The 27,172-nt window shown below is 46.6% G+C and overlaps 3 protein-coding genes across 3 annotated transcripts in view; all 3 read left to right on the plus strand.

Moving 5' to 3' along the window:
- Positions 1-65: 65 nt before the first annotated feature.
- On the plus strand, positions 66-21,184 carry LOC114510864 (zinc finger protein 548-like). Its single transcript, XM_036013449.1, has 6 exons — positions 66-3,098; positions 5,672-5,713; positions 8,284-8,410; positions 9,466-11,260; positions 12,762-12,836; positions 20,674-21,184. The coding sequence occupies exons 2-4, from the start codon at positions 5,693-5,695 to the stop codon at positions 10,854-10,856; spliced, it is 1,539 nt and encodes a 512-aa protein (XP_035869342.1). The 5' UTR covers positions 66-3,098; positions 5,672-5,692; the 3' UTR covers positions 10,857-11,260; positions 12,762-12,836; positions 20,674-21,184.
- Positions 19,362-27,172, plus strand: part of LOC114510901 (zinc finger protein 211-like) — a 251,805-nt gene continuing 243,994 nt past the window's right edge. Inside the window, exon 1 of the mRNA XM_036013429.1 lies at positions 19,362-19,462. Coding sequence (XP_035869322.1) covers positions 19,454-19,462 — 9 coding nt within the window. The 5' untranslated portion in view covers positions 19,362-19,453. The remainder of the gene's footprint in view (positions 19,463-27,172) is intronic.
- Positions 19,698-27,172, plus strand: part of LOC118497648 (zinc finger protein 154-like) — a 32,317-nt gene continuing 24,842 nt past the window's right edge. The window contains 4 exon segments of the mRNA XM_036012755.1: positions 19,698-19,702; positions 20,899-21,695; positions 21,698-21,775; positions 21,778-21,989. Coding sequence (XP_035868648.1) covers positions 19,698-19,702; positions 20,899-21,695; positions 21,698-21,775; positions 21,778-21,989 — 1,092 coding nt within the window.

Consider the following 27,172-nt stretch of genomic DNA (forward strand, 5'->3'; position numbering starts at 1 on the left):
TCTTTAAGCTGTTAAATTCTTTAGAGGAAAGGAAAATGATATAGGTTACATACTCATTTGCAATACAAAATCTTTATTTCTCCTATTCTCAATTAATGTGACAGATTACAGTTTGTCCAAGAAAACAGCAACAATATATTCAAGTATTTATGTGTGTGAGTACATAATATGAAATGAATAACAGCAATGATACAGGGACCAGACAGAGGAATTAGGATTATTTTGTTATGTTAAGGTGCACACAATACCTGTGCTGCAGTGGAGTGTTATTTAAAAGTGGATTTGGATTAGCTGTAGATGTATATTGTAAACTCTAGGGTGACCACTAAGCAAAGTAACAATGAAAGTGTAACTGATAGAGAACGAAATTATAAAATAATTAAAACTTCAAATGCAACCAAAGGGTAGCAGACAAAAACAGGAATAAAGTATAAGGACAACAAATACAAAATAGTAAACAATATGGTAGATATTAATCCAATTATATCAATAATCACTTTGTCTAAATGCATCATCAAAAGACAATGTCAGAGTGGATCAAAACACAAGAACCAACTACATGCTGTCTACAAAAAACAAAAAAATGGTTTTAATATATATAATATCTATAGATACAAGGGGGGACCCCAAAAAACCCTGGAATTATCTTCTGGAGGGTGGACCCCTTCTAGTACATGCTTCTCCCACTAAGTGAGTATTTTAGGAACCCATCTGTATCAGTGTACCAGCTGGCATTGTGAGAAGCTGTGTGAAGTTCAGTGAATTTTTTTTAAGACTCTTTCAACGCGTGTTTGCCCATTTCATGATGGGTGATTTACAAGTGCACCTGCCCACACTGCGCTGAGTGTTCAGTAGTTTTGGACCACAAACGGCATGACCCGTCTTCCCCATCTTCTCTATTCACCTGATCTTGCCCAGAGTGACTTTTTTTTTGTTTATTTGTTTCCCTGATGAAAAAAGTCCTCAAAGGGAAACAGTTTGCTAATATGGAAGAAGTGAAACAAAAAATGGCAAAAGCACTAAAAGGCATCAAAATTGACAATTGAAAAACTTTTGAGCAGTGGAAAAAAGTCTTGATAGGTGTATTGCATCAAATGGAGAATACTTTAAAGGTGACTGAGTTTAAGCATGCAAAGATAAATACACAATTCTTTTATAAATTCCATATTTTGGGTCCCCCTTGTATATATTTAGTAAATGGATAGAGAAAAATATACCATGATAATGCTAACCAAAAGAAAGCAGGGATACCGGGGTGCATTGTGTAATGAAAGGGTAAATTCTCTACAATTTCTTTCAGAAGATAGAAGCAGAGGGAATTCTTCCCGACTCATTCTTTGAGACCAGCATTGCCTTAATACAAAAAAAACGGATAAAGACATTATAAGGAGAAAAAAATTACAGGCCAATATGTTTCCTGAACATGGGTACAGAAATCTTCAAAATATTACTTTATTGCATCCAACAGTGTATAAAAAGAGAGAGAGGAGCAGGGAGAGAAACATCAATCTGTTGTTCTACTTATTTATGCATTCACTTGTTGATTCTTGTATGTGCCCAGACCAGGGATCAAACCTCCAACCTTGGGATAGTGGAAGGATGCTCTTACCAACTAAACTACCCAGACAGAGCCAGACTTCACTGAAATCTTAACTTTTCCCCATCTGTAACAGATATCTCCCTAAAACTATTTTGCCTATTTCTTTGGATAATTACATAACCATTATTACTAACTTTCTGTAACCTCCATTTCACAAGATTTTGTCAGAGATTATTTCAACTTTGTGTGCACTCACTGTTAACGCAATTTCATTTGAAACAATAAACCACTTCCGAGCAAGGAGATGAGATCACGGGAACACCAACCTTTATCTCAGGGATAAGAAGCCCCTTAGCACCTGTGCTTCAATGGTTAGAAAGGCGCACACTATCTTGGCAGGAAAGGGCATGCAGTAAGTAGCTCTCCTTTTCAGATTTTCAAAAGAAATGGAAAATATCTCAGATATGGAGTAATAATATCATCTCGATGAAGAAAAAAATTAAGAATATTCCAATAAAAGTATTGCTCTCTGGTGGGAACACAAATCAGTCTGGCCGAAAAGATAAACCTCCTCCAACTTCACATCATATTCTCTCTGAGGGTTCTTTTCCTTCTTGTCTCTGACCGAGATTATTGAAGATAATTAACCAGTCCCCAGAACTTTAGCCGACAGCTGAGTGGACGCCGAATGCCACTATGGTGTAGCGTGTCCCTTTGGCTGTTTAACCTTTGGCAATGTGCAGTGCGTCACAGAATCTGTAATAACAAACGTCTATTTCTGACACTTGTGCTAGACTGCACCACGAGGAAATGTAGGTCTGTCCCATTTAAGAGCCACGAAGCTCCGTTGGGTCCTGGCAGACCGGGGACTCCACTTCCCAGCGTCCCCTCACGCGGTCCGTTGGCCTTAATCCCGAAACAGAAGTAACTGCCGCAGCCTCAGTGGGGACGAACGGGAGAACTACAGTACCCAGAAGGCTCTGCGGCAACCGAAGACGGCTAGCAGAGCCAATGAGAGCTTACCGTGGAGCCGTTTACCTGGGTACGCGCTTTGGAGGCGGGGCTTCCGGCCGCGTCCCCTCAGGATTAGCGTTGTTTCGGTTCTAGGGGTTGTACTCCGGTTCTTCTCCTTTGCCTTGCGGGTGGGAGTCTGGGGCGGGGCGGAGGAGGTAAAACTCTCTCCGGGACGGCGTCTCCGCCGCACGGAGGCGTCTGTGAGGCCCGACTGAATCTGTTGGCGACGGCGGCGCCCTGTTCCCGACCTGTCGCCCTTGCGCTTCCTGCAGGCGGGTGGCGGGGCGGTGCCCACGAGCCCAACTGAGGTAGGTGCTGCGTCCTCCAGCTTTCCCGCCTGTCTCTCTACCTCTGGATCGGGGCCGGGTGGAGGGGTGCTGTCGGGTCCCTGCGTCAGGCCCTACGGGTCCCTCGGCAACCGCCGTGTGAGAAGGGGGCAGCGTTCTCGTAGGGGCGGTAGAGCGCTGGGAAACCGAGGTCTCTGTGCCCAGGGGCGACGAGTGTCGCCTCGAGGGACGACCTGAGCGGCTGGAATTCTGGAAAGGTTAGGGTGATGTGGCTTCTAAGAAATATGTACTTGGGCGCTCAGGTCACCAAAATGTTTTCCATACTTGGTCTTGTCACAGCTCTCCAACCCCTGGGAATTTCCCAAGTGTTGAGATTAGTAGCGGTATCGTTTGTTTTGGGAATGGATGACTTTTGGAAAGCATCTGAGGACGCGGACGGGCTGTCAGGAGAACCAGACTATGATTGGAGGGTTGGAACTTTAAGTCCCACGATCTGATTTCCCGGCGGGGAGAGGGGCTGGAGATCAAATCCATCGCCTCTGGCTGTGATTGAATCTATTCTGTCTATGGAGTGAACCCTCCAAAAATCTGAAGGACGGGGTTCAGAGAGCTCCTGGGTTGGGGAACACGTGTAGATTTCGAGAGAGTGGCACCTGGAGAGAGCGTGGAAACTCGGTGCTCACTCCTCACACCTTGCCCTATGCATCTCTTCCATCTATTCCTGAGTTATGTTCTCTTACAATGAACTGTCAATTTAGTAAGTATTGTTACATGTTTCTCTGAGCCCTGTGAGCAGTCCTAGGAAATTAAGGAGGGATCTTGGGAACCTCTGATTTACGCCCGTGGATCAGAAGTACAGGTAACAACCTGGGCTTGCGACTGGCATCTGAATTGAATTGCCAAAGAAGGGGGACGTTGGAACTTCCAGTCTGTAACCAGTTGGTCAGAAGTGCAGATAACAGCCTGGGCTTTCAACTGGCATTTCGTGGTTAATGGGGGGCAATCTTGTAGGACTGAGCCCTACACCTGTGGAATCTGATGCTGCCTAGGTAAAAAAAATTGAGTTGAATATTTGGACATCCTTCTGATGTCTTGACAATTGCTTGGTGTTATGTGGAAAGCCACTTCCCTTCATATTGGAATTGAGTCCAGGAACCTAATTTAGGGACATATCCAGATTTGAAGTTTAAAGTTGTTAAGAAGTGGGTGGGAAATGGAGGTGGGGAGATGGGTAAGGGGGACCCAGCAGTAGACTTCAGGAGGATTATGGGAGGGCTGCACCAGAGGGGTCTCAGTAGAGGAGGGTGTGACAAGAGTTTATATAGGTCATAAAGACAGAGCCAGCAGGATTTTCTGCTGTATCACGTGTGCTTTTGAACAAAAGTGGGGAGTGAAGGACCATCCCAGGTTTTTTACCTGATTATTAAAGGAATGGAGATGAGGAAGTTAGTGCAGTGAACAGGAGTCAGTGAGAAGATCATGAGTTATATTTGGACATGTGCTATGAGGTGTTTCAACCTGACTCTGAGATGTCAGAACATGGAGACATTACCTAGGTAGATGTACAGAAATGTGTGGGGTCCCAGGAAGTGGTTGGGCTGGAGCTTCCGAAGGGGTGGAAGGTATCGACTGGACCAGGCCATAGCCTAGTGACCACATTGAAGAAGGAAGACTTAGGGTTATTCCAGATGGGACCTGTGGTCAGGGAGGGAGACAGGCCTAAGACTGGAGGGCAGGATGTAGAGGTGGGTGTGCACTCCTGATGCCTATTCAGAGAGGAGCGGTCCAGCGGTCCAGGTGTAGGATGAATTCTGGTCTGTGTTTGCAGGAAGGTGAGTTCAGATGAGGTAAGGGGCTGACCTTGGGTAGAGACTGAGGTATGAGTTGGTATAGATTCTCCCCACTGCAGGCTGAGCAGACCCTCAAGGCCACTCCCTGTGGAATATGATAGAGGTCACCTGGGTTAGTGGAGCAGCTAGATCCCAGACCAGGGCACCTCCTCCAGTGCTCAAAGCAAGGGTGCGATCCACTGTCCAGTCAACAGCTTCTTGCATGCTCCCTTCAGAGAATTACATTGCAGGCAGGCCTGGTTGCTGAAAGCGGTAGTATGCTCAGTGCCTCCATGCAACCTATTAACTGAAGAATACATAAAAATTACTGATTTAAACACTGATGAACCAACATCCTTCTAAATATGTACACAGGTAGGCGATTAGAAACTGAACATATTAGATTAGTTAAATTTATCCAAACACTTCATAATTGGTCTGAATGCTAATTCACCTTTAAGTATTTGTTTATGATGTGGGAGTTTTATGTATTACGTCCTCTAAAAACTCTAAAAAGTGGGAAAAATATATGCCCAAATTTCAAAACCCGAACACTTCATTTGCAATGAAAACATCCGAAACCATTGATCATGGGGACAGTACAGCTGATACATAGTGTGTACCCCTTATGTTTGATATCACTATCTGCCCTTTGAGTTGAAACCATTCTGAAGCCCATTTTACAGATGAAGGCACTGAGATTTATGGATGTCTGTTCTCCACGGTCACTCGGCTAATAAGAGGCAGCACTGATTTCTGAGGAACTGAACTCAGACCATTCTGAGGAGCTGGGCTCAGAGCATTTTGCTCCAAGGCAGGGCAAGGGTGGTGGTCCAGCTCAGCTTGTAGGATCCTACCATGGTTACCCATCTCTCACAGCCTCCTTCTTCCCACAGGGTCCCTCAGAGCACTTTGCCCCAAGGCAGGGCAGGGCTGGTCCAGCTCAGATTGTAGGATCCTACCATGGTTACCCATCTCTTACAGCCTCCTTCTTCCCACAGAATCCCACAGCAGTGGCAGAAATGCTTATGGACCCAGCAGAGGTGAGTGGAGGTTGGCTCAGGCTCCCACCGACCCTAGTTATCTCCCTCATGGTTTAGGCACCCCAACATAGGGAACAGTGATATTCTGAAACTCCACCTATCCTCCTTCCTCTCTGGGACCTGAAGACCCTGTGGTTCCACATAGCCAAGGTCCCAAACTCAGTCCTGGGTTATATGTCTCTTTCAGTTTAGACACTGACAGGATAAGATGTGACATGCATCCTGGGCACAGGATCTAGAATGTTCAAATGCCATAGGTGAGCCCTGGCCAGGTAGCTCAGTTGATTAGAGCATCATATGCTGTTTCCTTCTCTCTTTCTCTCTCTCAAATCAGTAAATTAAAAAAAAAAAAAGAACTTAACAAATGCTGGCACGTGTGACTTAGCTGGGATGTTTAGGAAATTGCAAATCCCTGTTCTGTCTGATGGGATAGGGAGTAGGGCGGCAAGAGGTTGGCCATGCAGGGGCCAGACTTAGAATGGCAACTGGTCGTTCCAGGCCTCCAGTCTGAGGACTGTGAGAGCTAGGGCAAGTGTGGAGCAGGGGAGGGAGGTGATCTGACCCAAGTTTTACCAGGCTCACTGTGACTGCAGAGTTGGAGGATAGACGTGGGGGCGAGGGTAGGGTGACTGCCCCAGTATAGGCGAGTGCTGGTGTCAGCTGGGCAAGAGTGGTTGGGTTTTGAATGTGTTTCATAGAGCTGCTGCATTTCCTGCTGTGGAGAGTGAGGTGGAAGTGGAGAGTCAGGGCCAGCCCCAAGGTTTCTGGCCTTGTTTGGAAGAATGGATGTTCTGTCAGTTAGGAAGTAGGAAGTCAGCAGTAGAAGGAATTTTCAAAGGGAAGATGAAGACTCAGGTTTTGGGCATGTCACAAGTGTTCTGGAGGCTCCCAGGGGACACACCTGGGGTTGAGAGGAGGAGCTCAGGCTGGAGACAGCGCAATACAGTGTGGCTGGTGTGTGTGCCCCAGTGGAGCTGCAACTCAAACTTCAGAGCAGTGTCCTTCTGTTATTGTGGTAATGATGTTAGGGACATGGGAGGGAGGGACAGGCCAGATCCATGTCTCAGGTGGTCGCCTGGGCGCCACAGACATAGGAACTAGAGTGTCTGTGGATGTGTGTGCCTGTGAGGGGAGGGTGGGGGTCAGAAAGCCTGAGGGGACAGTGGACCTGAGATGTATGCCGAGGCATCTCCGTGAAGGTCAGTTGTCAATGAGGCCAGCGCAGGACAGGGCTTATTACCCCTCTGGGGACTCAGCAGGGTTTTGTGGTGACCCTTGCCTGGATTGTCTCATGCAGGCTGGTAGTTAGTTAAGGGGAAGTCTCGCTGGTTTGAGGCCCTGGGTGAGGGTGAAGTGGAGAGGGTCCAGATGGCTGTGAGACAGCATGCACAGTGGAAGTGGGTGAGGGCCAGGCACCTTGAGGTGCTCACATAGGTTTCTGCAGCTGAGTAGAAGTGAGAATCAGGGCTGGGGGAGGCCTTGCCTGGGGACTTGGTGCTCTCTGGTTCTGGGGGATGTTGGTGTTCAGGGCAAGACCAGGATGGTTAGGATGCTGGATGCTCTGCCTGGATTCCACATGCAAACAGGTGTGTTAGAAGGCCAGAGGAAAGCCTATGGTTGGGCTGGGGGAGTCTCTGGGGTTGCCACCTTGTAGGAATCAGAGTCATGACAGAGGGAAGGAGAGAAGTGAGTCCAAAGACTGATGTGTAGGTGAGGGGAGTGTAAAGGGCTGGCCCCTGGCCCTGGGCACTTACAGGAGAAGGGTGAGTCTGAGTTTGGCTGTCTGGGAGATCCCAGGGTAATTGGCTGGCAGGAGAGGGGTGGGGCCCCACATTCCAGGCCAGAGCCTAGCTGGCACTTTTCTGCCACCTCCCCCACATGTGTTTTGCTCTGCTGCACACAGTGATCAGTGGCCATGGACAGAGAGCAGGCACCAGTACCACCATACCTGGTAACTTTCCCACACTGGGAAGTCAGAGAGGGAGGAAGATTTGTGGGAAGGGACTGAAGATCCTGGAGAGAGACATGGATGAGTAATTGTGCCAACAGGGTTTTTATTTGTGGATGTGAATGAGTAAATGACAACATGGAGAGGCCAATATCATTGAAAGAGATCTTTATTCCTTATATTTCCCTCGTGTACAGTGAACCCCATGCCACTCAGGGCCAGGTTAGTGAGCACCAGATTAGATCAGGAGGCAGGAGGAGCTAGGGGAAACCTTAACCAGAGCATTTTCTGGGGTTTCCTTGGAAAAGATGAGGAGAGTAAGGTGAGTAGTTTAGGGTTGACTAGTCTAGAAAGTTCCAGTAGGTCTTCCAGCTTAGGGGCTGTCCCTAGCCATCTGAGACCTCACCCTGGACTGCTTTCAGGCAGGGGAAATATTCACTGGCTGTGTGGGAATTAGCTAAGGAGCTGGTTCATGCAATGGGCTCTGAATCACAGGGGTCATATAAACAAATTTGGCCATTAGTTTAATCTGTGATTAATGGATGATAAATAGATAAATACAGAATCCACAAAAACACAGTGAAAAGAAGATGCTTGTGAACCAAACTCTCTGTTTTCACAGGGCTGTGTGGTACTTGAGGACGTGGCCATACACTTCTCACAGGAGGAGTGGAGGCTCCTGGATGAGGTTCAGAGATGCCTGTACCACAGCGTGATGCTGGAGAACTTGGCACTGTTGTCCTCCATAGGTGAGGCCCTCACATCCACCCCCGGGTCCTGGGCTGGACTCTGTTCTTGTCCTTTCCAGGGTCCTCGGTCCTTCCCACCCACAAGACTGTGGGCACTGCTTCCTCTCCCAGTTTGCTGGCACATGTGTTCTTGGTGTCAGGGCCAGGCTGTGTGCACTGTCCTCACTTCCAATGTGGTCACTACTTGTGAATGGAGACCACTGGTTCTGCAAGACCCTACTGTGAATTGCTCATGATCTTAGAATGTGGGGTATCATGAGTTGGATCACTCTGGGACCGTGCTGGCTACCCTCTTTCCCTGTGTTTCACCCAGGCGGGCCTTTTTTAAGTCCCATGTCAGTGCTCACTCTGAGGAAGGGGGAAGGCCCCAGTTGCCTGTCGAGGTAGACAGCACTATTAGTGGCAACAAGGAATGGCTGTGGTGCTTGGGAGCTGGGAAAGGATGTGTCGTCAGAGCTGTGTCTGAATCACACTGGGCACCAGCCTTATACCCACCCTTGTGTGATGCCCAGGACAGAACCCATATACATTCTACCTTTTCTTTTCCATTGTCATTTCTAATCTTCCAGGCCCCAGCTTCCCTGAATTTTGTGGCCTCCACCTGTCACCTGTTCTCTTCCACTACTCCCTTTGCAGTGCTCTCGACATTTGACCTACACTTAAGGCGCAGTGACATCTGTGCATGTCCTTAAATAGTCCTGGAACACCAGCTACTGTGCTCCAATCAGACATATCTGGGTCTGGACACAACCTACTACACAGTGCTCACCAGTCACCAGTAGCCATGCCCTGTTGAAAGCCATTTGCAGAGCAGTGACCTGCACACCCTGCAACTCCCTCCCACCCTGTCCCTTCCTCGTGTCTTTCCCCATGATCAGAGCACTCCCATCGTGAGCTCCCAGGCCAGCTCTGCATAGCAGGCTTCCTCCCACTGTGTCTAGGCTCCCCTACCTGTCAGCAGTCCCTTATTCCTGGGTGTCTGATGCACATTTCTGATGAGTTGGTCCCTCCCACCAAAGTCAACATGTACTTCACTGGCATTTGTCTGCCTACAGGTTGTTGGCCTGGAGCCCAGGAAGAGGAGGTCCCTTCGGGGCAAGGTGATTCTGTGGGAGTATCACAGGTCCAGACCCCAAGTCAAGATCCATGTACCCAGTTGTCTCATTTTTGGGATATGTGTGGCCCAGTCTTGAAAGACATTTTGCATTCGAATAAGCAGGATGGAATGCACCCTCAGCAAGAGGTGAACACACATGTGGCCAGTCTTTCCAGGTGCTGTAAGGAGCAGAACAGAAAGAAAGTGTCTGGATGGGTTGAACAGAGGCCTTCATTTGTAAAGAACTGCATTGTTCACCCTACAGAGAGGACCTTGCCATGCAGGGAGGGTGGGAAGAACTCTCAGGCCAGCTCTGGCCTTTCCCTGCACCAGACCCCTCACAGTGCAGGAAAGCCACATAACACTGAGGGCAGGGAGATTCTGGAAAGTGGGCACAATAGCTACAAGTGTGACAAATGTGGAAAAGCCTTTACCTACAAACACTTATGTGTTGAGCACCAGAAAGTGCACAATGAAACAAAGCTCAGTGAGCTCTTCAACTTTGGGGAACTCTTCAGTCAAAAGTCTGGCTTCACTGAACACCAGAGAGTTCATACCAGGCCACTGCGTTATGAGTGCAGCCAGTGTGGAAAGTGTGTTAAAGACAGCTCCACGCTCATTATTCATCAGAGAGTTCACACTGGAGAAAAGCCATATAAATTCAGTGATTGTGGGAAATCCTTTAGGTACAGCTTTACACTCAAAAGACATCAGAGAGTTCATACCAGAGAAAGGCCATATGTGTGCAGCGTATGTGGGAAGTCTTTCGTGGACATCTCTATGCTCATTATTCACCAGAGAGTTCACACTCGGGGAAGGCGTTTTGAGTGCAGCAAATGTGGGAAGTTCTTCAGGTACCGCATCACACTTGAGAGACATCAGAAAGCGCACAGTGGAGAGAGGCCTTATGAATGCAGCGAATGTGGGAAACTCTTTAGGCACAACTCAAATCACATCAGACATCGAAGAAACCACACTGGGGAGAAGCCTTATGAGTGCCCTGTATGTGGCAGACTCTTCAGCCAAAACTCCCATCTCATTCGGCACCAGAATGTTCACACCAGAGAAAAAACTTACAAATGTAGTGAGTGTGGGAAATTCTTTATGGACAGCTCCACGCTCATTATTCATCAGAGAGTTCACACTGGAGAGAAGCCTTATGAATGTGGTGAATGTGGTAAAGTCTTTAGATACAACTCCAGCCTCATTAAACATCGGAGAATTCACACGGGGGAAAAGCCCTATGAGTGCTGCAACTGTGGGAGAGGCTTTAGGCAGAATTCCCACCTTGTTCGGCACCAAGAAGTACACAGCAAAGAGTATTGCAAACGAGAATTGACTTCAAAGTAATGTCTGCTGTGATTTAGCACTGGAAGCACTGCTATGCAGCTGTATGTTTTTTTAATCGCGTCTTAAATACTTATAAGTTAAAATTTGCAATTTTAATCATTTAAGGTTAAGGTTCAGTAGTAATAATACATTCATGTTACTGTGCAACAAACATCCAGAAGTCTTTATTTTATAAAACTGAAACTATAGCTGTGAAGCAACAATTCTTTCCCTCCTCCCTAATCCCCTGACAGCCATCATTTTACTTTCTATCTCTGAGTTTGACCATCAATGGACACAAGTGGCTTCCACCTCTTGGCAATTGTGAATAATGTTATAATCACGATTGCACAGATACTGCTTCAAAATCCTGCTTTCGATGCTTTTCAGCTGTGCACCCAGAAGTGGACTTGTTGGATCATATGGTAATTTGCTTTTTAATATTTTTCGGGAACTGAGGGGCTGTGTTTCATAGTAGCTGCACCATTATTTAACATCCACACCAGCAGTGCTTAGGGGTTCCAATTTCTTTACACCCTTACTTGTTTTTCTTGTTTTATTTTTTATAGCACTATCCTAAGGAACATGAGGTGTTATTTCACTGTGGTTTTTATTTGCATTTCCGTGAGGATTAATGATGTCGAGCATCTTTTCATCTGCCTGTTGGCTGTTTGTATATGTTCTCTGGAAAAGTTTATTCAGATTTTTGCCCACATTTTTATATTTTTATTTTTCTAAAGATTTTATTTATTTTTAGACAGAGGGGAAGGAAGGAAGCAAGAGAAGAAGAGAAACATCAATGTGTGGTTGCCTCTCATGCACCCCCCACTGGGGATCTGGCCCACAACCGAGGCATGTACCCCGACTGGGCATCGAACCAGTGACACTTTGGTTCACAGGCCGGCACTCAGTCCACTGAGCCACACCAGCCAGGGCAAGATTTTGCCCACTTTTTAATCAGGGTTTTTTGTTATTTAGATGTAGTAGTTCTTTTTTTAATTTACTGATTTTCTGTTTAAAATTTTCTTAATTTTTTTAACTTTTCAGCTACAGTTTGCATCAGTACCACTCCATACCAGTTTCAGATATAAAGCAAAGTGGCTGGAAAACCATGCACTCTACAGAGTGGTCACCCCACTGCCCCCAAAACACACCCAGCCCCATACCCTGTTATCTCAACATTATTGACTACATTCAATGTAGGAGTTCTTTACATATTCTGGGTGCTAATTTCTTATTAGGTACATGACTTGCAAATATATTTTCCCATTCTGAGGGTTGCCTTTTCACTATGTTCATTTATTCCTTTTTCACACAGAAATTTTACATCTCAGCATCATCCAATTTATTTTTATTCTCTGTGCCTTTGGTGTCATGTCTAATAAATTATTGCTAGATCCATTGTCATGAGGCTTTTTTCATGTTTTCTTTTTTTTAACATTTGTTTTTAGAGGGAGGGGAGGGAGAAAGGGAGAGAAATATCAATGTGTGGTTGCCTGTTGTGTGCCATTAACTGGGGACCTGACCTGCAACCCAGCCATGTGCCCAGACCAGGAATTGAACCAGTGACTCTTTGGTTCATAGGCTGGCACTCAGTCCACTGAGCCATACCAGCCAGGGCCCTATGTTGCCTTTTAAGAGTATTATACTTTTAAAATATTTAACATTTAGATGTTCGATTCATTTTGAGTTCATTTTTCTTACATCGTGGATGGTAAGGGTAAAAGTGCATTCTTTTGCATGTGGATATCCAGTTCTCCCAATACCATCTGCTGAAAAGCTTCACTTCCCATTGGATGGTCTTTGCACCCTTGTCAAATTCTGAGCATATGTACGAGGGGTTATTTCTGGATTATTCATCCTAAATGTATGCCTTTAAGTCAATACCACAGCATTTTGATAGATTCTTTTTTTATTTTTAAATAGTGATTTGACCCAGATTTGAAGTGCTGGCAAGTGGACTGTCAGTTCCCCTTCCAGAGCAGCTGATAAAAGTGCCAGGTACGTAGGGAGCTTTTTGGGTGTTGCATTTTCACACCTGCCGGGGGCCCTTGGCTGGAGTTCTGTCACTGCCAGTATCTGTCATAGAAGTTGTCTTGCCTCTCTTATCTGACAGGGAACCTCTGTATTGCCTTGGCCTGTAAAATGCTCAGGGGGCGCAAAATACTATGCTCTGTCACTCTGGGATGTTCAGCAGGCACTTGAGCCCCTGTGGTGAGGCCTCATGCCCCGCCCCGCCCCTCCCCCAGCTGTTTTAGGTGTGAAGAACAGCCAGCTTGAACTAGAGGACTTCAGCTGGCTTTACCCTGCAGGTTCCAGAGGTATTTCCTTTTTCAGGGCTTTACTGTCTCATAAGGATTTTCTAGTCACCATGTCCCCCTACATAGGAACTCCCCACTCACCCTGCTAGCTTTTTTAATAATAAAGGTCTTACTGGTTAAGTCGCATGTAACTTCTTGGGCTTTTGTGCGCTGCACTGTGGGTGTGAACAGAGCTTTACTCTGCCACAAGGAAGGGAGAGTGAGTTTTGCTGGGCCCTGCACTTTGTCAGTTTTGGAGGGAATAGGGATACAGAACAGTTCTCAGTCCAGCTTTGCCTCCATTTGTGTTGTTGCACGAAGTCTGGCAAAATTCACAGGATTTCGCCCACATTTGGTGCCCTGGATGCAAAGATTAGTTTTGGTTCTGCAGTCAGCTGGAGGATGAGGCAGTGGCCTGGATGATCTTCATCGCATTTGGCAGCAGCCTATGTTGGGTCATTTGTACTCGGAGGATGTGCCATAATCCCAGAATTGCTGAGGGATAGCGCTCTTCCCCGACCTAACTGGGAACCTGTGTCCTGAAGTCAAAAGTCATGTAGTTATGTGTCCATGGACATAAGATTTGCAAGGCCCAGAGTGGGAACTCTATTCTGTACAGAAACTGGTTGGATTAGTAGGAAGTAGGGGGGGCTGCAGTAAACTAGAGTGGATGAAACTGGAGTGGAGCATCCCTCTGTGTCCCAGGAACTGGCTGTGTGGGATGAGGGTATACCAAAGCCCTCAGAGTCCACAGGCCTGTGCATGTCATGGAGCCATTGTCACTGCCAGAGCCAGAGGTTTTACAGATTCCTGTAGCCTCCCTGGGCATTTCCCTCAAACCAGAGCTGTACACTGAAGCAAACTAACTCCAAAAGATATAGAACCTATAAGATAAGTAAATTGTGATGGAATTGGGGGAATTGGATTGTTCTCCCTTTGGCTTTCCTGACATAAACAAAGCTGTTCAGTGTAGGAAATGGGTAAGCTAAAGAACCTAAGTTCAGTTACACATGAAATGGTTATTAAAAAATTAATGAGCCATCTACGTCCTACACAGGTTTCCACCAAAGCGCCTTTTGTTTTTTATATTTTGTATTTTAATACTTTTCCTAATAGTGTTTTCAGTGTGTGTGTGCTATGAAAATTCTTAAGGCATTTTTAAAAATTGTTAATTTTTTATTGTGGTAAAATACACATAACATTAAAAAGTCTAACCACATTTCATTGCCACCATTGCTGATCCTGGTCAGAGCCACCACCCCACTCACCTTGATTCTAGTACTTGTTTTCTAGACAGTCTCCCAGCTTCTTGCATTTTGCAGCACAACAGTCATCATAATTTAATAACAAAATAGACAGGGCCTATTCTGTTCAATATTTTTTTTTTCATGGCTCCCCAATTAACACTTAGAGCAAAATGAAAACTCTTCCCTTGACTGGTGTGGCTCAATGAGTTGGGCATTGTACTGCAAATCAATAGGTAACCAGTATGATTCCCCATCAGGGTACATGCCTGGGTCACAGGCCTGGTCCCTGGTTGGGGGCGTGTGAGAGGCAACCAATGGATGTTTCTCACATCGATGTTTCTCCCTCCCTTCTCTCTAAAAAAGTTAAGCAGTTTTATTTTATTTATTTATTTTTAGATATGATAAGGGAGGGAGAAAGAGAGAGAGAGAAACATCAATGTGTGGTTGCCTCTCATGTGGCCCCCACTGGGAGACCCAGCCCGCAACCCAGGCATGTGCCCTGACTGGGAATCGAAGCTGCGATGCTTTGGTTCAAGCCCGCACTCAATCCATTGAGCTACGCCAGCCAGGGCAAAGTAAAGTCTTTTAAAAAATGAAATTTCTTCAAAATGCCCTGGCTTGCTGTACATCTGACCCCAGAATATCCCTCTTCCTACTCTCCTGCCTACTCTGAATTTTGGGTCTTTGTTCTGACTTTCTCTGCCTGGAACTAATTCCCCAGAGTCTCCAAGAGGCTCAGATCTAAGTGAGGTCTTTCAAATGTTTGCAAGACTATAACCCCATTTAATAGCATCCTTAACTTCTGTTTTGTTTTGCCAATCACTTATAACTTGTAAAATCTTACACGATTGACTGTTGACATTAATATTTACTGTCTATCTCCTTTGCCTGGAGTGACAGCCTCATGAAGGACTCTTTGACTCTGGACCCTGACATGTCCCATGCAGCCCCGATGGTGCCTAGAGTGCAGCGAGCACATAACAATTATTTGTTTAGGAGGAGATGAGTGCGGTGCCGCAGATGCCTTGTTCTTAGCATTCTAGCTAAGCTCTCTGCTCTCTACATACTCCACCCCTTCAAGGTGGTGGTATTGCTTGGTGTACTCAAAAATGATTTAAGTAGCCCTGGCTGGTGTAGCCCAGTGGATTGAGCGTGGGCCTGTGAACCAAAGGGTCGCTGGTTCGGTTCCTGGTAAGGGCACATGCCTGGGGGCCAGGTCCCTGGTCAGGGGTGTGCAAAAGGCAACCACACAGTGATGTTTCATTCCCTCTCTTTCTCCTTCCCTTCTCTTAAAAAATAAATCAAATCTTTAAAAATATATGATTTAAGTAATAAGTCACAATTTAGAGAGTCATAACCTCAGGCTAGCCATGTTCCCAGTGTTCTTATGTGCTCAGCTTCATTCCATCCCTTCTTAGACTTGTGACCCTTCATACTCCACTGAGATCCTAACCTTGTTCACATGGGCAAGAGTTATTTTGGCACCAACTTCGAATAAGTAAGAAATCGCTGATTTCAGCAATGTCAGCGTTTCGCAAATATTTCTCTGAGAGAGTCACAACTCCTCATGCATTGTCGCTGAGTTGCAGGTGAAATTGTATTTACCTTCCTGCCAAGGAAGGAGGTCATGTCCTCCAATCCTGTATCTCAGGGTTCAGATGGCCTCTTTCTTCCCTTTCTGGATATTTTGATCACAGTGTCGCCTACCCTGGTAGAAAAACAGCATTAAATAAATCGCTCTCCTTTTAAAATAGGTCTTAGCTTGTAAAAAATTAAATAAATAGTACATATGAAGGCATCAGGATATGGGGTGAGAAATACGGGTCTGTCCCTAAGCTGTACACATGTCCTGGGGGACCAGAGACAGCGCAGAGCACGCAGCGCCCCCACCCCATCCTGCCCTGTCTTTTCAGGACTGCTGCATCTCAGCTATCTGCTGTTTTGACGGAAATCTAACACAGTGAAACCCAATTGATTCTAAGGCTTCAGTCTTCACGGATTTGAACAATACTAAAACAAAGCTAATCCTTCCCAGCTATGAGTGGGTGCCCTTTGTGTCTGAGTGACACGTCCGTGTATTTCTGCGAGCAGGGCAAACTAAATTGTACAGAAATGCGGGTGCGTCCCCTTTAACAAGCGTGAAACCCCGCCCTATTCTCAGAGTCACAAACACCGGTTTGTATATACGTTACCGCTACCTGACAGCCCCCCGCTGGGGCCCGAGGCGCTGAGAACTACGTTAGCGGTTAGCTGTTAGCCATTAGCCCGAAGGCACTGCGTCTGGCCACGGTGGCACTGGGCTCATGAAGGCTCTGCAGAGAGGCATTGTCGTATGGGTGTTGCGGTGTCGTCCTTCGGAGATAACCGGCGAACTCGAATCTGTCCAAGATCTCCGCGTTGGTAGTGTTGGGCCGGCCCCAGGTAGCCGGATGGGAAGACACCGGGCCCGCTGCTCTGAGGCTGGTCTGGCGCTCGCCTCACAGGCTACGGAGGGGTCGATTCAAGTAGTTACTGTGTTCCCCTGGCCCTCACACAGCTGTTGCCTCTTTCACATTAAAAATCCAAAACTTGGGGCAGGGGGCGGAGACAAAGAGGGTAAAGGGGATCAAAGATATGGTGACGGAAGGAGACTAGGCTTGGGGTGGTGAGACATCATAATATGCAGACATCATAATATACGGTACACCTGAAATTTATATAATGTAATTAATGAATATCTTCCCAGTACATTTCATTAAAAAGATTAAAAAACACAGGCAATTAATTCTACTAGCAAAATGCACGTGATCAAATAAACAAAAATAATTTTCAAAAATTTTGTATTGATTTGAGAGAGAGAGAAATACAGTTTTTTAGTTCCATCCATCCATGCATTCATTGGTTGATTCTTGCCTGTGCCCTGACTAGGGATCGAACATGCAACTTTGGAGTATCAGGATGATGCTCTAAGCAAATAAGCTGACTGGCCAGGGTGAGTTTTGTGAGGTATTTGATGACTTTCAATTCCTTATAAGAATTTGTCCCCTCCTAGGTTGTTCAATTTGCAGGTATGTTGGCTTTAACAGTATTTTTTTAAAGCTCTTCTTTATTTATTTTTAGAGAGAGAGGAAGGGAAGGAGAAAGAGAGGGAGAGAAACATCAGTGTGTGGTTGCCTCTCAAGCATCCCCCTACTGGGGACCTGGCTCGCAACCCAGGCGTGTGCCCTGACCAGGAATCCAGCTGGTGACCCATTGGTTCACAGGCCTTCGCTCAGTCCACTGAGTCACACCAGCCAGGACAATACCTCACGTTTTCTTCTGTCTCAGCTGCACTAGTTTCATGGATGCTACTCAGCACACCAAGTGTGACTGACACAGGTGTTTATCACTTTTTTTTTTTTGCCAGTGAGCCACATATTATGGCACAACTCCATAAACATATTGTACTGTCTTAATGTGCTTTGTTTTCCCCTTCACCTAAAATACTATGTTTCAATCACTTATCTTTTTTGTTTGCATTGCTGACAGGAATTAAAGTAAGGTGACACTGCTCTTCCCACAGGTTCCCCAGGTCACACTTTCAGCAAAAGCACTTATGGACCCTGCACTGATGGGTATCAGGTGTCAGGAACTCCTTTGCCAACTCCCTCCCTGCCCTTGGTGTCTGGCAACCCTAGAGAAATCCTATCCTGGGGTTTCCTACTTCAGGGCAGAGAGTGGGAGATCCCATTTTGGCACCCAGTGGAGTGAGCAGAATGGACACGGGTGCAGAGGTGAGACTGAGATGGGAGTGTTGTAGGTCTCTGTGTCTGGTGGTCTGAGAGTGAGGGCAGCCGTGAAATTTTTGGTACAGAGGAGAAAAGGGACCTGACTCCCACCTTCACACACTGAGCCATCAAGGAGGCTTTGGTTGCATTTGGACCAGGGAGATGGGAGAAATATTTGGCATTTGGATTTTTTTTTAGTAAAGTTCACCAAATTTTCAAATGTGGAGGGTAACAGAGAAGTCACAGAGGACTAAAAGTTTGGAAGTACCATCAACAGACAGGGAAGGTGGTAGTGCAAATACTACTTTTCAATGAGAGTATTAGGAATTAGGTTTGGGTTACATCAAGTCTCACATGTTTTGGAGACTCCCAAGTGCAGGTGTGTATAAATAGAGCTGGACATGAGGATCTAAAGCGCTGGGGAGGGAGGGCCTCTGGGTGGAGAGACCGAAGACATGGCATCCAGGGTATGAACCAACATAGAACTCTGGGCCTGCTGTACACAGGGGCATATTCAGGTCCTAGGGGCATTGCCACTGGGGACAAGGGAAAAGGGTGCGGCACCTATAAGTATCATAAAGACAGATAAGGAAGAGTAGTGGTTGGTCCTCAGTAGGCAGGTAGGAGGAGGAAAGGTCTAGCAGGTGACCCAGGTTTCCATGGGGGAATGGAGATGATAGTGAAGTTGAATTGGTGCTTCTAAAGCCTCCTAAGCCTGGTGGCTCTTGTGGGACTTGCTGTTAGAATGTCAGAGTAGCTTATCTCAGGTGTGTCAAGTGGGTACAGATTTTGAATGGGTGTTACATGGACAGAGATTGTTACTGCTAAGAGACATAACGTACCACCTAGGAGATGATCAGGTATGTGTGGGCCTGCATATGGTTTTGGTGACTGAGGTTGGAGCCAGAGGACAAGGTGGGGAAGCCTCATGAAAAGGGCTGGAGGTTTGGAGTATATGGGATCCTATTGCACTGTATGTGAGGAGGCCAGAGAAATGCTTACTTTGTGGGTCAGGGGGTGGGGGGGATCAGATATATGCCAGGGGTCCAATGTGAGAACTAATTGTCCTGGGCCCTTGTACTAGGAACTCAAGAGAGAAGGGGACTTCAGGCTATTGTCTTGGGTCTGTCTGGCTACCTGTTGGATCCAAAGATCAAGGCTTGAATGTGGGAAGTTACAGGGTCCTATGGAGAAGATCCTGCTTATGGGTGCAGGTGTCCCCTCATTACAGAGCTCTGTGACCTTTTGAGGATGTGGCTGTGTACTTTTCCTGAGAGGAATGGAGGCTCCTTGATGAGGCTCAGAGATGCCTGTACCATGATGTGATGCTGGAGGTCTGTGCATTTATGGCATCCGTGGATAAGGCCCTCACTCACTCCCCTGCCCCAGGCTGGCTCCACCTTTCCCATCTTTTACCAAAAGGTAGCTCTGTTCTCTTCAGAGCTAAACAATCTCAGTGTCCCCTGTCATAGGTTCTTGTGCTGGTCATGTATACTGCCTCCTTCCACAAGTAGCCCCAGCACCAGCTGTCTTGAAGCTTTTTCAGAGAAGGCTTGTGGGTCAAAAGACATGGGGTTAGTCCTGTGGTTCCTCCCTGCCTTAGCTGCTTCCACATCATCTCAGTGCCCCAGGTACTGCCCCTCTTTAGTGGATATTTCCTGGGGGGCTGGAATTATACCAGGAATTATAGTTTCTGTGGGACACTTCTCAGGGATTCAAATGTTTTTTTTTTCCCTGAGGATTTTGAGTTGGATCACCCTGGGCTAGTGCTGACCACTCACCTGTCCTGATTTTCCCTTAGGACTTGCATCTTTTAGATCCCACATTGTTCAGGTGGAGCTGAGAGGAGAACCCTGGGTACAGGACAGAGTAGGCAGGACTGTAGGGACAGCAAGAGGGGCTCACAGTGGGCCTGGCCTGAGTGTTGGCATCAGGGGAGGATATGAGCTTGTGGCTGGGTTCAGCTCATATCGGAGACATGCCCTATGCCCAACACTGTTTTGCCAAGGCCAGTGGCTGTCTACCTCATTTCTCCAAACTCCCTGTTCTTAACACTTGTGTACCTGTCATTTCTGTTTTGACTTCTGACTCAGAGTGACCCCTTACCTCTGTCATCCTCTGCTCCACTGTGCTCTCCAATATTGGCCTACACTCAGTGTGTCCTTATGTCTGTACCTATCCCTGAAATAGCCCTTGGATACCAGCTACTCAGTGGTACTCAGATTTTCCTGGCCTGGACATACCCTTCCCCATAGCACACAGGTGTCACTAGTAGCATTGGCCCTAGTGATGAGTGTACCCAGACGAGTTGTGGACCTGCCACCAACCTGTGTTCCCATCCTTGTGTTTTTTGCATGCTGAGTCCCCCAATTCTGTCATGTTTAGAGGCTTGGTACTGCACATAATCCTTCTTCAACCCACCCAACTTCCTTGTTTGGGAATTCGCATGGACTTATCCTTGGATGTCAGACACACATTTGTGATGGGGCTGCCTCCTCCTAACCCCCATTTACATGAAGTTCACTAGTATTTTCTCTGCTTTCAGATTGGCAGGGAGCAGAGGATGAAGGTGCAGCTTCTGAGCAGAATATTTCTGAAATGTCACAGATAAATACTCTTAAGGCCGATCCCTGGAAGATATATGGCCTGGCCTTAGAAGGTGATTTGCATCTAACTGACAACCTAGGAAGAAGCCCCAAGAATCTCAAATGTAGAGCATCTGGGAAATCTTACCAGCTCTAGAAGCAGCTCAATAGAGAGAACTCTTTAGAAGGACCACAGACAAGGCCTCCTGTGTGAAGAGCTGCATTGTCCACACATCAGATAAAGCATTCCCATGCTGGGAGTCTGGGAAGGACTCCCCCTCTAACTTAGGCCTTCACCTGCTTCCTCACTGTGAAGGTACAGAGGCCTTTCATGCTGCACAGAAGCACTACACATGCAGTGACTGTGGGAAAGTCTTCTGCCGAAAGTACAGACTTGCTCGGCACCAGAGAGTCCACACTGGAGAGAGGCCATATGAGTGCAGCGAATGTGGGAAAACCTTCAGCTACAAACATACACTTGTTCAGCATCAGCTCATTCATACTGGAGAAAGACCTGACAAGTGCAGCAAGTGTTGGAAAACCTTTAACAACAAACCCACACTTGTTCGGCACCAGCAAATTCATACAGGAAAAAGGCCATATAAATGCAGTGATTGTGGGAAATTATTTAGCCAAAGCTCCAGCCTTAGTGAACATCAGAGAATTCACACCAGGTCACGGCCTTATAAGTGCAGTGAATGTAGAAAATTCTTTACCTTTAATTCCAACCTGGTTAAACACCAGAGAGTTCACACAGGAACAAGGCCTTGTAAGTGTGGTGAATGTGGGAAATTTTTTAACCAGAGCCCCAGCCTCACTAAGCATCAGAGAATTCACAATGGGGAAAGACCCTATGAGTGTACTGAGTGTGGTAAGCTTTTCAGCCAAAGCTCTGCTCTTATTAAGCACCAGAGAATTCACACAGGAGCAAGGCCTTACAAGTGTACTGAATGTGGGAAACTTGTTAGCCAAAGTTTTGGTCTCAGCACCAGAGTGTTCACATGAGACAAAGACCCTATGAGTGCAGTGAATGTGGAGAATTTATTAGTCGAAGCACCCAACTTAGCACCGAGAAGTTCACATCAGAGACACAAGCAGGCCTCAGGGGTACAGCAAATGTGGAAAGGTTTTTAGTCAAGGATCTGCTCTGATTGAACACCAGAAACTTCATGTCCCAGACAGACCTTATGACTGCTTCATATGTGGGAAAGCCTTCAGCTGGAGGTCTAACCTCACTCGGCATCAGAAAGTTCACAGTGGAGAAGGGCCTCACTCAGCATGAGATGGGATAGCAGGGAATGAGCTTTATGTCATACCACATATGACAAGCTTGTGAGGGAGTCATCAACCTAAAGTTGACACCGTATATTTCATAGGTGGCAAATACAAGGCCTGCGGGCTGAATCTGGCCCTCCACCTTGTTTTACCTGGCCTGGCACCTTGTTTCTACCCAGCGGCAGTGCTGAGCTCTCACTTAACTGTTAAGGAATAGTTAATGTTTATACAGTCCTAAAATTATATTTGTCCCTTTGAAGGCAACCTCAAAGTTGATGTGGCCCCCAGTGAAAATGAGTTTGACACCCTTGATATATTTGAACATCCATAGTGTAGAGACTGCCTATAAGTAGTAGTTTCATGTCATATGAAACCATTTCTGTTAAAACTTTACTGAGTTATACTGGCACATCATGAAACTAGATAATTTTTAAAATCTACAGTTTTGGTAACACTATGTAAACCCATGAAAACCATCATCATAACAAATTTTATCATCTTGTGATCTCCCCTGCATTCCCAGGCAACTCGATTTTTTAAAATTTATTGATGTGAGAAAAAAATTTTTTTTAAAGATTTTATTTATTTTTTAGAGAGGGAATGGAGGGAGGGGGAGAGAGAGAGAGAAACATCAATGTGTGGTTGCTGGGGGTCTTGGCCTGCAACCCAGGCATGTATCCTGACTGGGAATCGAACCTGCGATGCTTTGGTTCACAGCCCGTGCTCAATCCACTGAGCTATGCCAGCCAGGGATGTGAGATTTATTGATGTGAGAGAGAAGCATTGATTTATTCCACTTATTTATGCATTCATTGGTTGATTCTTGCATATGCCCTGACTAGGGATCAAACTCACAACCTTGGCATATCAGGACAATGCTCTCACCAGCAGAGCTACTTAGCCAGGGCAACTATTGATTTTTTGTTTTTTAGAATTTTATGTAATTAGAATCAAACATTTCCTCATATTTGTGTTTCTTTAGTGTGTGCACACACCACTATTACCCATTAATGGATGCTTTTTTTTTTAAGAGGGGAAGGAAAAGGGGGAGAGAGAAACATCAATGTGTGGTTGCCTCTCACATACCCACCACTGGGGACTGGCCTGCAACCCAGGCATGTGCTCTGACTGGGAATCAAACCTGCAACTGATTGATTCACAGATCAGCACTCAATCCACTGAGCTACACCAGCCAGAGCTAATGGATGCTTTTGTTTCCAGTTTGGCTCTCACAAATAAGCTTACATGATAACACATGTATGTACACATATTTAAATTTGCCACCTGGGTGTCTTTTTTGATGAAATGTGAATAGAAATGTAACTTCATTCATTACCTTTACTCAGTGGAATAAATGTTTTTCAGTACTGGAAGAATGTTTCCATGTAAAGTTTCATGTCCTCATATAGTCTCCCTCACAGGTCTAGACAGTTAATAAAGCAACTATTTCCAGCTGACCAAGAGGTTCACCAAATTTAAATTTGGAGAGAGATGTGCATGTGCACATCGTTTGTTGGGAACCGCCCTGACTGGTATCAGAAGCTGAAACCCCCGCCTAGGCTAAGGCTAAGGGAACGCCCTTGGAACCGTAAGCCAGCAAGGGGACAAAAGCTTGTCTCCCTGGCAGGAATGCTGCTTCTGCTGCTTTATTCATAACTGAACCCCAAAAAGCTTGGTCAGTTAGCCAAAGACGGGTAAGATTCCCCACGGGGGGAACGACCTAAGGCAGGCACGATCACTTTGGAGGCCCCCCAAAAGAAGGACTTTGGGGGCTGCAGCAAAAGGGGGTGATGGACCCTCGCTCCTCGGCTTTGACATAGCCTGAGTTCTCATCTTCTGAGAGAAAATCTCCTTATTGCCTTAGTTCCCATGCTAAGCCTGAAACAATGACAGGGTGGTGCAGCTCTGTGCTCAAAAGGGGCGTATTCCCTGGGTGATCAGGCCTAAGAAAGAACATGTAAATTACTGTGAAACCTTTGTTTAGAATGCTCTCAGTTGAATGAGAGGGGTCCAAGGAGGAAGTTTGTTCCTCAAAGTCTTACAGCTCTTTGACCCCGACTCAAAATAGACCAGCAGAATTCCTTGTTTTCTATGGTTCCTTACTTCCCCCTGATAAATACTGTACTTTACCTGAATTATTATGCAAAATGAGCCCAATAAAAGCAAGTGTGGATGGTAAATCAGGGACCTCCCCACTAGGGGGTTGGCCATCTTGTCCCTACTTCCCCACAGAAACTAGTCTGTCTCTGTGCATGTTTGTTTGTCTCTCGTGTGTTTTTCGGCAAGCCATCCACAGCGTTCCGTGGTCACTGCTGGCTGGTGACCCACGCGCAACAGCCGTTGAGTGTTCCCTGTGTGCAGTGAAGGATTGTCAGCAGTTTTGAGTTGTCCAACCTCTGCACATTCCAAGGAAAGGTTTGGCACTTGCTTCTGTGAGGTAAACCTTTAAAGCTCCTAAAACATTCTACATGATCAACATTAAGAGTCTTGCCCTAATGGGTGTGGCTCAGTTGGTTGAGCATCATCCCACAGAATGAAAGGTCACTGGTTTGATTCCTGATCAGGGTACATGCCTTGGTTGTGGGCTGGGTCCCAAGTTGAGGCACATGCAAGAAGCAACCAATCGATGTTCCCTCTTTCTCCCTTTTCCTCTCTGAAATAAATGCAATTTTTAAAATAACAGTCTTTATCTGGGGCCTTGGACCATATGCCAGACAGTCTGTACTAATAATGGAGAGCCTTTGACCTCTGGAGAAGCTAGACACAGCCAATACAAGTGCTCCTTGTCTGTGTGACAAGCTCGGGGAGTAAAACAAAAACAAGGCTTGGTGGCTTCCCTGGTTAGCACTGGTGGCAGATTTAAGCTCTATCCTGTGACTCTGTTGGAAGCTAGCACATAGTATCTCCTGGACTCAGCCCTATGTGTCATCTTCCTTTGCTCTCATCGGTAGCCTTTCATAGGGATTAAGAAAAATCAAGATGTCATTGGTAGGGGTGCAGTTTCTGGCAGCTCTATGGTTGAATCTTTGTCTTCAAAGTTCAGGACTGAGGACCTAGTGGACATCTTTGAGGGACATCAAGCAGCTTACTACATTAGGGTAGGGCAGGGGTTAATCCTCAGTTGTCTTATTTGTTCTCTTGTAACTTGTTGGTATGTCCTGGTAAGTTTCCTTAACCTGTAGCTATAGGACTGCTTTTTCTTATCCTTAACATTTGTGGAAGTTAGGATTTACTACATTCCAGATTTTACTTCTAGTCTAATAGAATCTCTAGTCCAATATTCTAACATTACACGTTGTTGGAGAAATAAAACAATATCCAAAATCACAGAGGCAGAAAAAAATGAAATTTTTATTACTAAATTATAGCACAAAACTAAAATATAATGCACATCAGAGATAACCCAGCACAGATTGTAAACACGTGGAATCACGTGTTTCCCCCTACACCCCCCTTACAAGTTCTCAAGATAAACGGCTTCAGAGAGAGAGGGGACTCAATAGGACCATTTGTTAGTTTAGCCTAAATTGCCTAGAATTTGGGGTCATCATCGCTGGTTGCTATTTTTGCCTTTAATCCAAATGAATAACGGAATGTAATCTCTGTAAACATTAAGGCACAGTCTTCCTGATATTTTCTCCAGGACTTTTGCAGGGCGTTTCTTGGGGTTGATTTATTGTGATTTTAGATACTGTGTTTGGCTTATTGGCATCTGTTATTCCTGTGGATACCTAACTCCAAGAAGGCCTCCTGGCGGCTAACTGGGCTCAAATCTGAAAGCGCATTCTAGCAGCCATTTCTACACAGGGGGCCTTTAATGCTAACTGCATTTCAGGGAGAAGCAAGCCTTGTAAAGGAGTTTCTGGAATTGTATTCAACCAACAGGCCTGAGACCTTTCCTGTCCAACCAGGAGCTGGCAGCTATAGCCTTCCTCATTAGCATACTCATGCCAACCAATCAGCAACTCCATTTTGACCAATCAAACTAAGGATTTAGAATCCTTATTTACATGAGGATGGACCAATTAGGGATCAGGGGCAGGGACTTCTCTACAAAGTCAGTACCCCTGTGGCTTGGGCGCAGCACTTTTCCTGAAGGCTACATTTCCCCAAGGGGACCTGCAACACTAAAGACATCTATTGCTGGAGCAGACGGGCCACTTCCCTGCCATGTCATAATTGAGCTGTTCGCACCGAATAGTTTAATCCTCAGCGGACCCCAAAATGCGCATTCCTCTTGGTGTTGAATTGGCACCAATGACGGACCGTGGTTGACTTTCCCAACTTCCGTGGCTCTAAATACTGCAAGTCACCGTCTGTCCAGCAGGTGGAGGCACCGAGTCTGTACAACCGGTAGCCGGCTGCTAGAGTTGGCGGTGGCGGGGTGAGTGTGCAGGCACGCAACAGGTGACAGAACACCCCGCCACGCACCCTAGGGGCCACACAGTCTGAGAGTCACCTTGGGAAGTAACTTGAAAGTGTCAACACATATTCGAGTTTTATCGGTGGGTACTCCTGCGGGAGCACCCAGTTGAGTGGCTCCCGGGAGCTGGTAAAACACCAGACTCCTGCCTGGCACAGCCTGGTGGTACAACTCACGCCCCCACTCCCACCCCGGACCCCTGCGGCCAGCGACCAGGGGTTCCCGTTTCCATCTCTTAGAGGACAGGGGCACCAGGTGGCCCTCTCCCAGTAACAAGACCGTGGTGAGGAGAGGCAAGGGGTGGGGGCGGAGTCTGTGGGAAAAGGGCCGGGTATCCTCACTCCCCGCCGGCCTAGCCGCCTCGGGAGCCTCAGTGCTGGTTACCCAGATGTTGATGACGACGGAGCAGCACAGCGACGCCTCCACGCCGACTCCTGTGCGCAGCACCGCGCAGGACGCAAACCTCAGCGCTGTGACTGTGATGGGCCTGCCTCCCCCTACGTCGGGCAGGCTTCTTAAGCCCAAATCTTTCCTGTCCCTCCCAACAACCAGGGACCCTCACCACAGGGGATGGCACTATAGCGGGAAGCTAGCGGGAAGTACCAGATTGGCCCGAGGCGTGGAGAGGGTGGAAAGACCCGAGGGGCCCGGCTGCTCGCGTCAGCCTTGGATATAAGGGACCTAGGAGCCTAATCCTGGGGACTTGGGAAAGGGGTCCTATGCAAAGCGCATCGGGAGACTCACAGAGGGCGCAGGGGAAT

The sequence above is a fragment of the Phyllostomus discolor genome, chromosome 12 (assembly GCF_004126475.2).
Source record: "Phyllostomus discolor isolate MPI-MPIP mPhyDis1 chromosome 12, mPhyDis1.pri.v3, whole genome shotgun sequence".
Classification (NCBI taxonomy): domain Eukaryota; kingdom Metazoa; phylum Chordata; class Mammalia; order Chiroptera; family Phyllostomidae; genus Phyllostomus; species Phyllostomus discolor.